This window comes from Coregonus clupeaformis, chromosome 12 (genome assembly GCF_020615455.1).
Source record: "Coregonus clupeaformis isolate EN_2021a chromosome 12, ASM2061545v1, whole genome shotgun sequence".
Classification (NCBI taxonomy): domain Eukaryota; kingdom Metazoa; phylum Chordata; class Actinopteri; order Salmoniformes; family Salmonidae; genus Coregonus; species Coregonus clupeaformis.
In genome coordinates this window covers 62,919,872-62,936,529 of record NC_059203.1, presented here as the reverse complement: position 1 = coordinate 62,936,529, position 16,658 = coordinate 62,919,872, and the positions used below count along the sequence as shown (strand labels likewise).

The 16,658-nt window shown below is 45.7% G+C and overlaps 1 protein-coding gene across 10 annotated transcripts in view; it reads left to right on the top strand.

Annotated features, from left to right (window-relative positions):
• The window catches only part of arnt2 (aryl-hydrocarbon receptor nuclear translocator 2), a 95,261-nt gene that overhangs the window by 60,013 nt on the left and 18,590 nt on the right, over nucleotides 1-16,658 (top strand). For all 10 annotated transcript variants that reach the window (XM_045224005.1, XM_045224006.1, XM_045224004.1 and 7 more), the window contains 3 exons: nucleotides 3,231-3,305; nucleotides 7,999-8,150; nucleotides 15,825-15,900. In XM_045224005.1, coding sequence (XP_045079940.1) covers nucleotides 3,231-3,305; nucleotides 7,999-8,150; nucleotides 15,825-15,900 — 303 coding nt within the window. The remainder of the gene's footprint in view (nucleotides 1-3,230; nucleotides 3,306-7,998; nucleotides 8,151-15,824; nucleotides 15,901-16,658) is intronic.

The window sequence follows — 16,658 nt, the reverse complement described above, 5'->3', positions numbered from 1 at the left end:
GGAACTTTGGTTTTCATGGATATGGCTACTATATTGTGATCACTACATCCAATGGATTTGGATACTGCTTTCAAACAAATCTCTGCAGCATTAGTAAAGATATGATCAATACATGTTGATGATTTTATTCCTGTACTGTTTGTAACTACCCTGGTAGGTTGACTGATAACCTGAACCAGGTTGCAGGCACTGGTTAGTTTGAAACTTTCTCTTGAGTGGGCAGCCTGATGAAAGCCAGTCAATATTTAAATCACCCAGAAGTATACCTCTCTATTGATATCACATACATTATCAAGCATTTCACACGTTATCCAGATACTGACTGTTAGCACTTGGTGGTCTATAGCAGCTTCCCACCAGAATGGGCTTTAGGTGAGGCAGATGAACCTGTAGCCATATTACTTCAACAGTATTTAACATGAGATCCTCTCTAATCTTCACAGGAATGTGGTTCTGAATATAAACAGAAACACCTCCACCATTGGCATTTCTAAATTTTATGTAAATGTTATAACCTTGTATTGCTACCACTGTATCATCAAATGTATTATCTATGTGAGTTTCAGAGATAGTCAGAATATGAATGTAATCTGTTACTAGCAAGTTATTGAATTCATGAACCTTGTTTCTTAAACTACATATGTTAACGTGGGCTATTTTGAGCACTTTTCTTCTGGGATTTTTACTTGTTTTTATTGTTTTACTGGGAAGTTTAGCAGCAGTAGATGTGCTCATGTTCTTAATGTTAGTGCAGGGTGAGCTGCACACAGTGGTCTTCCCCCTCGGGCACACCGGCTCAGTGCTAACAACAGTATAAATCTGGTTCTTAGGCACATGATTACTGCATACAATAGCTGTAGGGTCAGCAGAGGCATTCAGGGCAGTTAGAGGGACATAAATTAGGTTACTTATATTGTGTCTACCGATGCCCCTGGTGTAATGTACATTTGCTGAAGCGTTTTGACAACTCTGCGTCACAATGGTAGGGATTAGCTGAGCTGGGCTTGGGTCATTGTTAAGTCATTGTCTCAACGCAGCCTTATAATGCTGTGAAAGGATCCAGGAACCCAAATGATTTGGGTGGATCCCATCCTTATAAAACGTGTTTTGTTTCCAAAAGGTATCGAAATTGTCAACAAAAGTTACACCCATTGAGCTGCAATAATCACGTAGCCAGTTGTGAAGAGCAAGAATCCTGCTAAAGCATTCAATGCTACGATTCAGAGAGGGCACAGGGCCAGATATGATTGGGTTTTTGTTAGTGTCTAGCAGAGAGTCAATCAGCTCTTTAAACTCCAGTTTCAACTGTTCAGTGCTGCCCTTCATAATGTCATTAAAACCTACATGGACTACGATAGAATCGATTTCCATGTCCTGGCATAGTACATTCGGGAGCAGCTTAGTAATGTCATTTTTCTCGAGCTCCGGGATAGGACATTGTTTTTGCACCAGGAACGGTATTGTCTGTGTCCCCCTGGTCATCCATAGTGTTTAATGTTTACATATCTTGCATCACTCATCTCATATGTGTATATACTGCATTCTATTCTATAATATTCTACTGTATCTTAGTCCATGCCGCTCTGTCATTGCTCATCCATATATGTATATATTCTTAATTCCATTCCTTACTTAGATTTGTGTTTATTGGGTATATGTTGTGAAATTGTTAGATATTAGTTGTTAGATATTACTGCACTGTCTGAGCTAGAAGCACAAGCATTTCGCTACACCCGCAAACCTGTGTATGTGACAAATAACATTTTGATTTGATTTGTTTAGTTGTTGGCTCTGGACCGGTGGGAAAGTTTAGGACGTGCATACCACTCACGCATACAATCACACACAGACACAGACCCTTCGGGAAATACACTCCATTCTCATAGCGTTGAAAAGATAATTCCTGATTGGTAGGAAGGCTCTGGATCAAAGTGGTATGCAGTTGGAATTCCTTTGGTCAAATAGCACTCTCTCCCAATCTACCCCTCTCCTTTCAACGCCATTCACACTACAGAAACAGATTAGCGAAATTGGGCCGATTCCTGACGTAAAGTCGCTTTATTAGGATGAGAAAGTATGATCGCTTGGCAGGGTGGGAGTTTCTTTTGTAATTTAATTTCCCTTGTTAATGTATAATGATGTATGATTGTCTACAGCGCAGATGGTGTGTGTATGTAGGATGTTTGTATAAAGGAGACAGTTTGCTTCCCAAAAGGCACCCTATTCCCTACATCATGCACTACTTCTGACCAGAGCCCTGTGGGGTAGTGTAGAGCCCTGTGGGGTAGTGTAGAGCCCTGTGGGGTAGTGTAGAGCCCAGTGGGGTAGTGTAGAGCCCTGTGGGGTAGTGTAGAGCCCTGTGGGGTAGTGTAGAGCCCTGTGGGGTAGTGTAGAGCCCAGTGGGGTAGTGTAGATCCCAGTGGGGTAGTGTAGAGCCCTGTGGGGTAGTGTAGAGCCCTATGGGGTAGTGTAGAGCCCAGTGGGGTAGTGTAGAGCCCTATGGGGTAGTGTAGAGCCCTGTGGGGTAGTGTAGAGCCCAGTGGGGTAGTGTAGAGCCCTGTGGGCCCTGGTCCAAGGTAGTGCACTGATAGGCAAAGGATGCCATTTGGGAAGCACAGTTGTTGTTGGGTTTTTTTCATGACAGGAAGAATTATTTAAAGATGTATCACTGGCTTGATCTCAATTCCTCTGCCCTCAATTTCTCGTATCCTCTCCTCAGCTCCTTCTCAACCGTATTGGAGGAGAAGGTCCAAGGTGGCTACCCTTAGACCTTCTTCTCCAATGAGAAAGAGCCGGGGAGAACGGATGCAAGGAATGGAAGACAGATTAATTCAGTAAAGGCCAGTGACTCAAGTCCAAGGGTCTGAATGATGTATGACCTGTATGGCCTGTTTTCCTAACCCAGGCAGAGGAAGCCTAGTCCTGGACTAAAAGGCATTGTCAAGAAATAATCTACATTGAAAATGCTTTTTTGTCCAGTAATTGGACAAAGTTTAATTGTGGATCCCAAAGAAAGTATTTGAATTGTGTATTTGTTATTGTGTGTAATTATGTTTTTATAGTGTGAAATGGTGTGTATGGAGTGATATTAATGCCAACATATATTTTATCTGAATTTTTTATTTTTTTATTAAATTAAAACATGAACTTGTATTTCATGATTTGAAATTGACCTGAAGTGTGTAGTTTTATGAATTTGTGTGTATTTATTGTGTCGTCGTCTTGTGTAGGATCTGCTGGGGAAAGACATCCTGGAGTTCTGCCACCCAGAGGACCAGAGTCACCTGAGAGAGAGCTTTCAACAGGTACGGTGAGAAGGAGAGGGTGGGAGGGAGGGAGGAGGAGAGGGTTGAGGAGAGGGTTGAGGAGAGCGGGATGAGGAAGAGTTCTGTCACTTAGAGGACCACAGAGAGACCACTTGAGAGATCTTTCAACAGGTACTACACCACTGGGGGGGGGGGGAGGAGGTGAGGAGAGGGGGAGCAGATGAGGAGAGGGGGAGGAGGAAAGGGGGAGCAGAAGAGGAGAGGTGGATCAGGCAAAAAGAGGGAGCAGAAGAGGAGAGGTGGATCAGGCAAAAAGAGGGAGCAGAAGGGGAGATGGAGAAGGGGGGATGAGGAGAGGGGAAGCAGGTGAGGGGAAGGGGGGAGGAGGAGAGGGGGATCAGGTGTGGAGAGGGGGAGGAGGAGAGGAGAGGGGGAGTAGGCGTATCTCAATTAAGCTTGGGCAGTATACTGTATACCGGGGTAGCCACGGGATGGTTTTTCAATACAGTCAATAGCATTGAAACTATTTCTTTGAAGTTTTCCAAGAAATTATATTATATGTAGCTACTTTTTAAGTAAATACCTGCAGTCAACTTTTGCAATACGTTAGGAGATAAAGCAGATCGCATTTTCCATTTCACCTGTCACATTTTTTGACATTATGAAGCTTACCGTAGTTCCCCAGAATAGTTGAGCCAGTCACGTGTTAGTTTGTAAATAGCACAACAGGAGCAAGCGGGAGCAGGTGAGTCCAGCTGTGTATTGACTGTTTTTTCTTTCTTCAATAGGGTGATCAGGGATAGGACTGTTGTGGTCATTACATTTTGTCAGCAGCATCAGAGCTTGGAGAAGCCTAATTACCTATTTTTAATGTGTATCATAGATAGAATGTAGCTAGCTACATTTCCTAATGTTTTGCTTAAAGTAAGCAAGAAAAGTAGCTCCACATCAGTCAGAGCGCTGTCTGCTGATAGAATACCAGTTTAGTTCATTCTCATCCCAGTGGAGAAGTGCAACTGGGGGACAAAATTAGTCTGATGCCGAGCAGAAATTACAATAAGAAGCATTTTAGATCTGCATTTACAAAACACAGCAAGTTATTTCTTATGAGTTTTATGGTTCCGTGTAGCTCAGTTGGTAGAGCATGGCGCTTGCAACGCCAGGGTTGTGGGTTTGATTCACACGGGGGACCAGTACGAAAAAAGTATGAAAATGTATGAGCTCACTACTGTATGTCGCTCTGGATAAGAGCGTCTGCTAAATGACAAAAATGTAAATATATTTTTCCTTTGTGAAAAATTAAGAATTCTTTGTTAACGCGACCCCTACTTTTAACTTGCTAGTTATCTAAGTAAGTGGCTGAATTAATAAGGAGATGGGGCATCATAATGTTGAATTACAACAGAGGTTTAATTACTCTGTCTGGCAGTAAAACCTTTCGTCTTCCTGTCACACGCCAGTGGTTCCACTCAGGTCCTCTCCTGACCCTGTCACCCCGAGGTGAAAAGGGAGGCGCTCTTTAATTAGACACCAGTAGCCCGTCATTATGGTCGAATGAGACTGAGTACAACGAACAGCCCATTAGAACAGACAGCCCATCCAAAGTCATGGGGAGCGTCCCAAATGGCACCCTATTCCCTTTAAGGTGCACTACTTTTGACCAGGGCCCACAGGGAAAACCTGGGAATTTCGGGAAAGTTACTGGAATTTTGCAACCCTAGGCTCACCTGGAAATTAAACTAGCAGAAACATGCTCTTGCTCAGGGGTGAGTTTCCCCCAAACCATCAAGGTCATCTTTAGCATTGAGACCATCGTTCATCCATTGCCTACCATTGTACTTAATAAGATCTTCATTATTTGGGGGAACTCACCCCAGGTCGTGATTCTAAAAGACACTAAATAACCTACCTGGTGAATTAAAGGTCATAAATCCAGTGCCTCCATCTGCCTAGCCTGAAGACTGGAGCCATGCCAAGGACTGGCAGACAGGCTAATACTATTGGCCAATCTGTAATGGTTTAAGATGTGCAGCAGCTGACAGGAACACACTGCAGGGTCCTTTTTAGAAGGGTGAAAAGTTCACAACGTTGCAGATAGAAATGTAAGGAATAGAGCGAACCCTATTGCCTAACCCTAATAAACTGGACTGACGGATCTGTTCTACATGAAACATTTATATCTGAGCACCCAGGTGTGTGTCCTCTGCGTTGCGGTTCAGTGTCTCTGCCAGGGGAGCACCGTGTACTGAATGCCAGCAATGAGGTGAAAGGTGAAATGTTGAGGAATGTTTTGTTAGGGCAATATTATTTTACATGTTTGACTCCCTGATACTCCCTAATACACTCCTCTCTGGCAGAGGTTTCCTTCCATGGAACAGAACCCCACACACACACCTTTCTGACAGGCACACACAGACAAAATGTCTAAGACACACACTCCTTACCCTCTGACACACACTCAGATTCTCTATCATCTGGCAGAGAGCTCATGTCCACCTGTCTGTCCCAGATATCTCCTGATATGAGCAGCATAGAGACCTCAGCGCTATCACCCAGAGCGAGAGAGAGAGAGAGAGAGAGAGAGAGAGAGAGAGAGAGAGAGAGAGAGAGAGAGCTCGAGAGAGAGAGAGAGAGCTAGAGAGAGAGAGAGAGAGAGAGAGAGAGCTCGAGAGAGAGAGAGAGAGAGAGAGAGCTCGAGAGAGAGCTCGAGAGAGAGAGAGCTCGAGAGAGAGAGAGCTCGAGAGAGAGAGAGCTCGAGAGAGAGAGAGCTCGAGAGAGAGAGCTCGAGAGCGAGCTCGAGAGAGAGAGAGAGCTCGAGAGAGAGAGAGAGAGAGAGCTCGAGAGAGCTCGAGAGAGAGCTCGAGAGAGAGCTCGAGAGAGAGAGAGAGAGAGAGAGAGAGAGAGAGAGACTGACTCTCTGGTACCTTTGTTCAGGTATTGGCAGACCAATAGCTTTGGCTCTCAGCTGTGAGTGTCAGCTTTGATTGGTTTGTATGCGATTTACTTTTGTGCAACACACAGTTTGTTTTCGTGCCAGAAAATCATTTTTTGTATTCCCAGCCTACTGACAGTTTAACATCTTCAGAGGTAATGACAACACACACAGTCACACAGGCACACGTAGCATGTAGGAACCACTCCAGCTCAAGGTAATGAAAGATTGAGAGATAGAGATGAGGGGTGTAAGTATTTTTCAATCAAACGCACTTCATTCTCTTGCACACCCTCTCGCTCTTTCTTTCTTTCCCTCGCTCGCTCGTTCTTTCTCTCGCTCTCTTTCTCTCTCTCCCCCCTCTCTCCCGCACTCTCTCTCCCCCCTCTCTCTTTCTCTCCCTTCCCCTCACCTCCTCTCTACCTCCTGTCTCTTTCTATGTAGTTGCCACTGTCAGCCCAGCCTCAGTCGCTGACAGTAGAGTAGAAGTATTGGGATAATTGGTGGTCCGTCTTAACAGCTGTGTCCCAGATGACACCCTATTCCCTTTATAGCGCACTACGTGCTCTGGTCTGAAGTAGGACATTATGTAGGGAATATAGTGCCATTTGGGGCACACCCTCTATGCTGTAGCCCCATCCTGCCCTGGCCTTTCACTTCTCTCATACAGATAATCATGAAGGCACGAACACACACACGCACAAACACTGAGATCCTAACAAGCAGGGACACACACACCTTCCAGTGTCTCTTTTGAGCCCCTATACATACTGCACTAGTTTTGGTCACTTAGCCCCAGGCCTCGGACAACATTAGTGCAGTACATAGGGAATAGTGTGCCTTTTGAGATTTGCTGCCAAGCACAAAGGACTGCTCCACTATCTCTTCCTGTTACTGAGGTCACAGGTCATACATTCTGACCAATAGGATGCTCACTCCTCCCTAGTCCATGTTTAAGCAATGAGATATGTGCTGAATAAAAGGTGCGGTCGAAACGTGTCTAATCCACATTTGCTCAAGTAAATAAGGAAATCGTGCCTTTTTCTCAAAATAAGATTAAACTTCTGGCCTTCTGCCGCTCTCGTTTAGCTGGTGGTGCCCGCTGTGTGAATGGAAAAACACTCTTCCATGTCTCTGAGATTGTCCACAGAGCTTTCATTACGAATGCCCATTTCAGAAGCCCATTTCAGATCCCCTATTTGAAAGGCATTTAGATGCAAAGCAGTACGTCCATTAACCAGATTGACAGGTGAGGTTCACTGGTATGCATATGGAGGGCATATTCAGAGAAAGAGGTGTGTCAAGTGTGTGTGTGTGTGTGTGTGTCAGTGTGTGTGTGCGGAGAGGTATGCTAGGAGAGGTATGGGGAGATTAGACTGGGTGGAACCGAAAACCTAAAATCTTCTGAAGTCCACCTGATTTCCACGCTCCCCACCCAAGATGGCGAAACTCTCTGAGGAAGACGTCAGCTTGACAGCAACGTCAGTCACCTGTTCTCATCCTGACAATGGATTAAAGCTGACCTTTTTTGTTGAGTACTCCAACTCCTTTCTTCCTCGAATTAGTCCTTTTTTTATTTGTAAGCCCTTTAGATGGAGGAATATTTCCCTCTCGCTCTCTCTCTCCCTTAGCAATATGTGCTGTTTTGAATGTGCTGATTTCAGCATTTGTATGTTGAACCCCCCCCCCCCCCCACCACCACCACCACACACGCAAGGTTCCCCTCCCTCCATTCTAGGTGGTCAGGTTGTCTGTGATGTGTCTTATCTAACCTTCTCTCTCTCTCTCCCCCCCATCTAGGTGGTAAAGTTGAAGGGCCAGGTGTTGTCGGTGATGTACAGGTTCCGTATGAAGAACAGAGAGTGGATGTTAATCCGCACCAGCTCCTTCACCTTCCAGAACCCCTACTCCGACGAGATCGAGTACATCATCTGCACCAACACCAACGTCAAGTAGGTGGACACATACACACACACACACAGACCGACGCACGCACACACACAAGGACCGACACACACACAGACATATTTACTTACACAGACAGAGACATATATACACACACAGAGATAGACACTGAGTAATAAACACACACACGCCACATGTGTGTGGAAATTGTTGACACATGTTTCACGTCCTGGGACAAAAATAGACCAGTGGAATGTTCTAGAACAGGGTTTCCCAAAATCGGCCCTGGCCCCGGGTGCACATTTTGGTTTTTGCCTTACCACTACACAGCTGATTCAAATAATCAAAGCTTGATGAGTTGGTTATTTGAATCAGCTAGTGGTAAGGCAAAAAACAAAACGGCTGGGGGGCAGGACAGAGTTTGGGAAACCCTGTTCCACACTGTCAGCCTTTAGTCCGACTTTCGATCTCTCACACGCACAATACTGTACACTCGCTGGACATCACCAATAGACTTCTTGGTCCAATTCATTAATTGTTTTGTAGTGCAGGAAATTAAATGGCTATGCAATATGTATCCGGGAAAGATCTCTTCTTTTGAATGTGATTCTAGCATGTCCAAAGGAAATCCATAATATGCCTTTAGCCATCAACCCAAAAGGACTAGAGTGACCAGTCATAATAGGCACCTTTTTACACTGCTGTATTGAACGACTGCTGGTGAGACGGTTACATGTTCTGTAGAGGCCCAGTTATCCCCTCTAGCTGTAGAGGCCCAGTTATCCAATCTAGCTGTAGCAGGCCCAGTTATCCCCTCTAGCTGTAGAGGCCCAGTTATCCCCTCTAGCTGTAGAGGCCCAGTTATCCCCTCTAGCTGTAGCAGGCCCAGTTATCCCCTCTAGCTGTAGAGGCCCAGTTATCCCCTCTAGCTGTAGAGGCCCAGTTATCCCCTCTAGCTGTAGCAGGCCCAGTTATCCCCTCTAACTGTAGCAGGCCCAGTTATCCCCTCTAGCTGTAGCAGGCCCAGTTATCCCCTCTAGCTGTAGCAGGCCCAGTTATCCCCTCTAGCTGTAGCAGGCCCAGTTATTCCCTCTAGCTGTAGCAGGCCCAGTTATCCCCTCTAGCTGTAGAGGCCCAGTTATCCCCTCTAGCTGTAGAGGCCCAGTTATCCCCTCTAGCTGTAGAGGCCCAGTTATCCCCTCTAGCTGTAGCAGGCCCAGTTATCCCCTCTAGCTGTAGCAGGCCCAGTTATCCCCTCTAGCTGTAGCAGGCCCAGTTATCCCCTCTAGCTGTAGCAGGCCCAGTTATCCCCTCTAGCTGTAGCAGGCCCAGTTATTCCCTCTAGCTGTAGCAGGCCCAGTTATCCCCTCTAACTGTAGCAGATACTGTATTGTTGAGTGTGTGTGAGTTTGTGCATGTTTTTGTGTGTATGTGTACTCCTGAGCGTTTGTGTTTACGTACTGTTAACGTGCGCGGGGCTGCTTACCTGCGCGTTTCAGCTGCACTACCAGGTCCTGGTCAGTAGGGGGCGGTGGCGTCACTGTTGATTTTGTCACTGTGCCTAAATAGAGACCAGAGAGGAAAAGGAAAGGCCTTTTAGAGTGGGTGAAGAATCAGAGAATGGGTGCAAACCTCATACCCCAGGACCATCAACATTGACTTTACACTTTATGAATGATCCTGACGCTTCCAACACTAACATCCCACTCACACTCCGGAGAACTGGGGAACACTCCGGAAACACTGGAAGAGTTCCCTTATTCCGTTTGTTTTAGATTGCTAGATTGTGATTGTTTTGCCTCCACCCGTTTGTGTGTTTGTGTGTGTCTCTGTGTGTGTCTCTGTCTGTGTGTGTGTGTGTGGAAACATGGTCTGAAACATCATTTTCTCAATTTCCTCAGACATTATAATGAGTTAAGGAAGGCAGTAACATAATGTTTCTGTCTGGAGATCAGATTAGCGGAGTAAACATTCCATTGTGTGTGTCTGTGTGTGTGGGTACGCATATGTATGTGTGTGTGTGTGTGCGCTCCATTGTGTGCCAGTGTTCTCTCTAGCTGAGGTGAGAGCCAGGGCAGTGGAAACCTGGCTGGCTACAGACTGTGTACTTGATTTATAGGCTCCATAAAATATCTAATCTTATTCATCAACCCTATACAACAGTTGTGAAGCTCAGCATCTGACCACCGGGGTACCTGAGCAAGTCTCACCCAGCGACACCACACACACACACACACACACACACACACACACAGGGTTATGAGACAGACCATCTGGTCGTTGATATAGCTGAGTGTTACCCTGCAGTAAATTTGCTGTCCATGAGAGACACCACTCTGTTTCTTCTGACTTCTCTCTGGTGGGCACTAGTTCACTTCCCCTCCAAGATTTAGGAGTGTTTGATGTAGAGCGACTGCCATATTTCTTACACCAATCCAAGGATACTTCCCAAATGGCACCCTATCCTATGGGCCCTGGTCAAAACCACTGCACTATGGAGGGAGTAGGATGCCATTTGGGATGCAGTCCAATGCGTTCAAATTCTTGAGGGGGAGTGAATGAATGCACACTTCATATAATAGGGAAAGAATATAGGGATCTGGACAATGTCTTTACTCTCCTGGGTTATATTCCCCTCTCATAGTGGATATCTCTTCGCAAACTATAGGTTACACACACTCAATCATTTCTGGAAAACTAGCTGGGCATATATCTATGCATACAGCCCATGTATAGCCAGCCCATGTATAGCCAGCCCATGTATAGCCAGCCCATGTATAGCCAGCCCATGTATAGACAGCCCATGTATAGCCAGCCCATGTATAGACAGCCCATGTATAGCCAGCCCATGTATAGACAGCCAACAAAACACACACACTCAGTGTAGGCCATATTTCATTACCGTGGTAGCTACTACTACTGGACCAAGTAAATAAAGTAAGATGTAGTTGTGGGGGAAGCCAGTGGGAAAAACCCTGTTGTTTCAGAGCCGGTTGCAGTACACACGCTGTGGACCTTGGACAATGAAAATACCATACCATGCATGGTGAATCTGCATCTACACTATATATGCAAAAGTATGTGGACACCCCTTCAAATTAGTAGATTCGGCTATTTCAGCCACACCCGTTGCTGACAGGTGTATAAAATTAAGCACACAGCCATGCAATCTCCATAGACAGACATTGGCAGTAGAATGGCCTTACTGAAGAGCTCAGTGACTTTCAACGTGGCACCGTCATAGGATGCCACCTTTCCAACCAGTCAGTTCATACAATTTCTGCCCTGCTAGAGCTGGCCTGGTCAACTGAGTGCTGTTATTGTGAAGGGCAAAAATCTAGGAGCAACAATGACTCAGCTGCAAAGTGGTAGGCCACACGAGTCCACAGAACAGGACCGCTGAGTGCTGAAGCACGTAGCGTTTAAAAATCGTCTGTCCACGGTTGCAACACTCACTACCGAGTTCCAAAGTGCCTCTGGAAGCAACGTCAGCACCAGAACTGTTGGTCGGGAACACTGTGGAGCAGTGGAAACACAATCACCATTCCCCGTCTGGCAGTCTGATGGACCAATCTGGGTTTGCCAGGAGAACGCATAGTGCCTATTAGATACAGTGAAGGGAAATCTTAACGCTACAGCTTACAATTACTGTGCTTCCAACTTTGTGGCAACAGTTTGGGGAAGGCCCTTTCCTGTTTCAGCATGACAATGCCCCCGTGCACAAAGCAAGGTCCATACAGAAATGGTTTGTCAAGATCAGTGTGGAAGAACTTGACTGGCCTGCACAGAGCCCTGACCTCAACCCCATTGAACACCTTTTTGGATGAATTGGAACGCAAACTGCGAGTCAGGCCTAATCACCCAACATCAGTGCACGACCTCACTAATGCTCTAGTGGCTGAATGGAAGCAAGTCCCCGCAGCAATGTTCCAACATTTAGTGGAAAGCCTTCCCAGAAGAGTGGAGTTATAGCAGCAAAGGGGAGACCAACTCTATATTAATGCCCATGATTTTGGAATGAGATGTTCAGGTGTCCACATACTTTTGGTCATGCAGTGTATCTGGATTAAAGGGAATGGCAACATTGTAATGGAGATTGTGTGTGTATTCTAACAACTCGAATAGTATTTTAGCAGCTGCATGGTAATGTGGTCAATGTTCCAACTTGCTTCCTGAGTCTCGTTTAGCCTGCAGGACTGTACAAGGAGATGACTGTGGAACCATGACACACCTGACACACTGCCCCATCTGTGTGCCTCAGTTGACGGGCAAGCCAAACAGAGCCATCTGTATTGGTTAGTAATGTTGGCTGGCTCTAGGTTTGAACCATAAACTGAGATATTAAAGAGGCTAGCCTCCACTTCTGGCCCTGTTTCTGGAACTGTTTCTGTTTAGGAAGCAATCTGTGGAGGGCTTTTGTGTGTGCGTGCGTGCATTGGCATTGTTACCATGGCTACAAGCCTCAGGCTGCCCACTTGCACCCTTGCTACATCCCATCAGCCACTGCTGTGTGACCTGGCTGCTTCCCTCAGAACCCCACTATCAGGCCAGCTCTGAATGTGTGGGCAGAGACAACACACACCATAGCAGCCAAGTCACCAATGAAGCCATTCCCCATCCGCTGTTTATTACTGCTGGAGTTTACCCAGGGGCACCAGAGCAGAACAACAACAAATTATAAACCTTAGCAACTCCATCTGCGTCTCACACACACACACACACTTTCAAGCATACACACACACGCATGTACAAGTGCACACGTACACACATGTACACACACTTACAAACACACACAAACATCAGACACACACACTCTGAACCGGTTACATTTTCATAATAATGTTTCTTCCCGACCATGTGATGCTGAGTGCATTAGAGGTAGTTAAACAGGAGAGTTGTGAAACTGGTGGAAACTTGGAGTCTGCTTGGCTGGACGTATTTTTGCACATTCTTCAGAAGTTCAAATATCCTCTGGAGTTTTCCTGGCCAAGTGTTATCCATCTTTGTCCTCTCTCAGTCCAGGTGACCCCTCTGTGCTCCCCCCTCCTCCCCCCTACATCTCTACCTCCTTTTTTCCTCTACTCCTCCCTCTCTCTATCTCTATCTCTCTCTCACTCACAAGTGTCTCTTTGAGAGGACCACTAAGCAGCACTTGACATAATGGGGTTTTAGAGTAGTTTGTTTTCCTCAATGGAAGCTCTTTATTCCTAGTGACAGGTGTTTTTGATCTGGACACAAACACACGGGTATACACACACACTGGCATACAGTATACGCATACACACACTGGCGCTCTGGCCGTAATATATTCTAGTTACTCCCATTAGGTCTCTTGTCAGACGCTAGGCTCTTATAGGCTGTGGCGGCCAGGGTCACTAAGTTCAGCACAGCACCAGTCTATGTACACTGCCAGGGGACGCTTTCATGTTGTTAACACACGTGTTTCCATCTCTCGCTCTCTCTCTCTCTTGCTCGCTCTCTTTGACATTCAGGAATTTATTTGAGGCAGGGAAAGAGGAAGGTTGTGATGTACTTGGAGAGAGAGAAAGCAAAAAGAGACAGAGAGATGAGCTGTCAAATTCCTGAGGTCTGTCTGTCTCGGTCTGTCTCAAACCCAACTGGTCCTCTGTAGTCTAGTGGCCTCCTCATCTCCTCTCCTCATCTCTTCTCCTCATCGCATCTCCTCAGAGAGAGAGAGAGTGCTGCCTACTTCTCATGGCAGAAGAAGAAAAACAGTTTACCCAGAAAGAAAGAAACAGGAAATGTCAGGGTTGGATGCTCCAGAAAAGAACTTAGCAGGAAATCACTCCAAGGCTTTTGAAATTAAGGGCCTGAATTAGATTGTGCTGCTGTGGTGCAATTTTCCAACAACAAATGGATTCGAGGCACAAGAGTGTGTGTTTGTGTAAAGTTAATCTGCCTGTTTGTGTGTGAGAAATAAAGTCATTCTGTTGCCAGCTTACTAATGGTGCATAAGAGCTGACCGGAGACATTCTGTCCAGAAATGGTTTTGAGTTAAGAACATCTTATTGCCACCACATTGACTATTCTAAATATTTGTTTGCGTGCAGGTGTTGCTCTTCTCGTTTAGCCATTCACAATATACTGACTCTGCAACAATGAATGTGTCCCAGATGGCACCTTAAGAGTGCACTACTTTTGACCAGGGACCATAGGGCACTATAAAGGGAATAGGGTACCATTTGGGACACAGCTGATGTTGTTCATAACATAACCATTCCCCTACGCTAAAAAAAAGGCTTGTTTTTGAGAGTACCGAATTAGAATCTGTTGTTTTCCAGTGTACAGGGGGGAGGGAGGGAGGGAGGGAGGGAGAGAGAGAGAGAGAGAGAAGAAAAAAACACCTACAGCACAGATGTACAGACCAGCTTGTAGTCTGTATTTAATAGTACACAAAGCACCCTTACAGTGAGGGAAAAAAGTATTTGATCCCCTGCTGATTTTGTACGTTTGCCCACTGACAAAGACATGATCAGTCTAAAATTTTAATGGGAGGTTTATTTGAACAGTGAGAGACAGAATAACAACAAAAAAATCCAGACAAACGCATGTCAAAAATTTTATAAATTGATTTGCATTTTAATGAGAGAAATAAGTATTTGACCCCTTTGCAAAACATGACTTAGTACTTGGTGGCAAAACCCTTGTTGGCAATCACAGAGGTCAGACGTTTCTTGTAGTTGGCCACCAGGTTTGCACACATCTCAGGAGGGATTTTGTCCCACTCCTCTTTGCAGATCTTCTCCAAGTCATTAAGGTTTCGAGCCTGACGTTTGGCAACTCAAACCTTCAGCTCCCTCCACAGATTTTCTATGGGATTAAGGTCTGGAGACTGGCTAGGCCACTCCAGGACCTTAATGTGCTTCTTCTTGAGCCACTCCTTTGTTGCCTTGGCCGTGTGTTTTGGGTCATTGTCATGCTGGAATACCCATCCACGACCCATTTTCAACGCCCTGGCTGGGGGGGTTAGAAGGAATACTTTATCCTATCCCAGGTATTCCTTAAAGAGGTGGGGTTTCAAATGTCTCCGGAAGGTGGTGAGTGACTCCGCTGTCCTGGCGTCGTGAGGGAGCTTGTTCCACCATTGGGGTGCCAGAGCAGCGAACAGTTTTGACTGGGCTGAGCGGGAGCTATGCTTCCGCAGAGGAAGGGGAGCCAGCAGGCCAGAGGTGGATGAACGCAATGCCCTCGTTTGGGTGTAGGGACTGATCAGAGCCTGAAGGTACAGAGGTGCCGTTCCCCTCACTGCTCCATAGGCAAGCACCATGGTCTAGTGGTAACACCATGGTATAGTGTTATAGTGATGGTATTGTGTTATAGTGCTGGTATTGTGTTGTAGTGCTGGTATTGTGTAATAGTTCTGGTATTGTGTTATAGTGTATTATAGTGCTGGTATTGTGTGAAAGTGCTGGTATTGTGTTGTAGTGCTGGTATTGTGTTGTAGTGCTGGTATTTGTGCTGGTATTGTGTTGTAGTGCTGGTATTGTGTTGTAGTGCTGGTATTGTGTTGTAGTGCTGGTATTGTGTTGTAGTGCTGGTATTGTGTTGTAGTGCTGGTATTGTGTTGTAATGCTGGTATTGTGTTATAGTGCTGGTATTGTGTTGTAATGCTGGTATTGTGTTACAGTGCTGGTATTGTGTTGTAGTGATGGTATTGTGTGATTGTGTATTAATGTGTTGTCATTGTGTGTGTTCTCCAGGCAGCTCCAACAGCAGCAGCAGGCAGAGCTGGAGGTCCATCAGAGAGACGGCCTGACAGCATATGATCTATCACAGGTATAACACAGGACCCCTATATCAGCCCTTATACCTGCCTGTTCATATTACCCACAGGACCCCTATAGCTGCCCTTATACCTGCCTGTTCATAATATAAAATATGCCCTATACCCACAGTACCCAGTGTAGCCCCATTACCTATCCATACCCCTGGCTTTTCATGCTAGACAGACTTTGAAGCTGTTGCATGTATATCATTAAAGGCCCAGTGCAGTCAAAAATGTGATTTTCCTCTGTTTTATATATACACTGCTCAAAAAAATTAAGGGAACACTAAAATAACACATCCTAGATCTGAATGAATGAAATAATCTTATTAAATACTTTTTTCTTTACATAGTTGAATGTGCTGAAAACAAAATCACACAAAAATTATCAATGGAAATCAAATTTATCAACCCATGGAGGTCTGGATTTGGAGTCACCCTCAAAATTAAAGTGGAAAACCACACTACAGGCTGATCCAACTTTGATGTAATGTCCTTAAACAAGTCAAAATGAGGCTCAGTAGTGTGTTTGGCCTCCATGTGCCTGTATGACCTCCCTACAACGCCTGGGCATGCTCCTGATGAGGTGGCGGATGGTCTCCTGAGGGATCTCCTCCCAGACCTGGACTAAAGCATCTGCCAACTCCTGGACAGTCTGTGGTGCAACGTGGCGTTGGTGGATGGAGCGAGACATGATGTCCCAGATGTGCTCAATTGGATTCAGGTCTGGGGAACAGGTGGGCCAGTCCATAGCATCAATGCCTTCCTC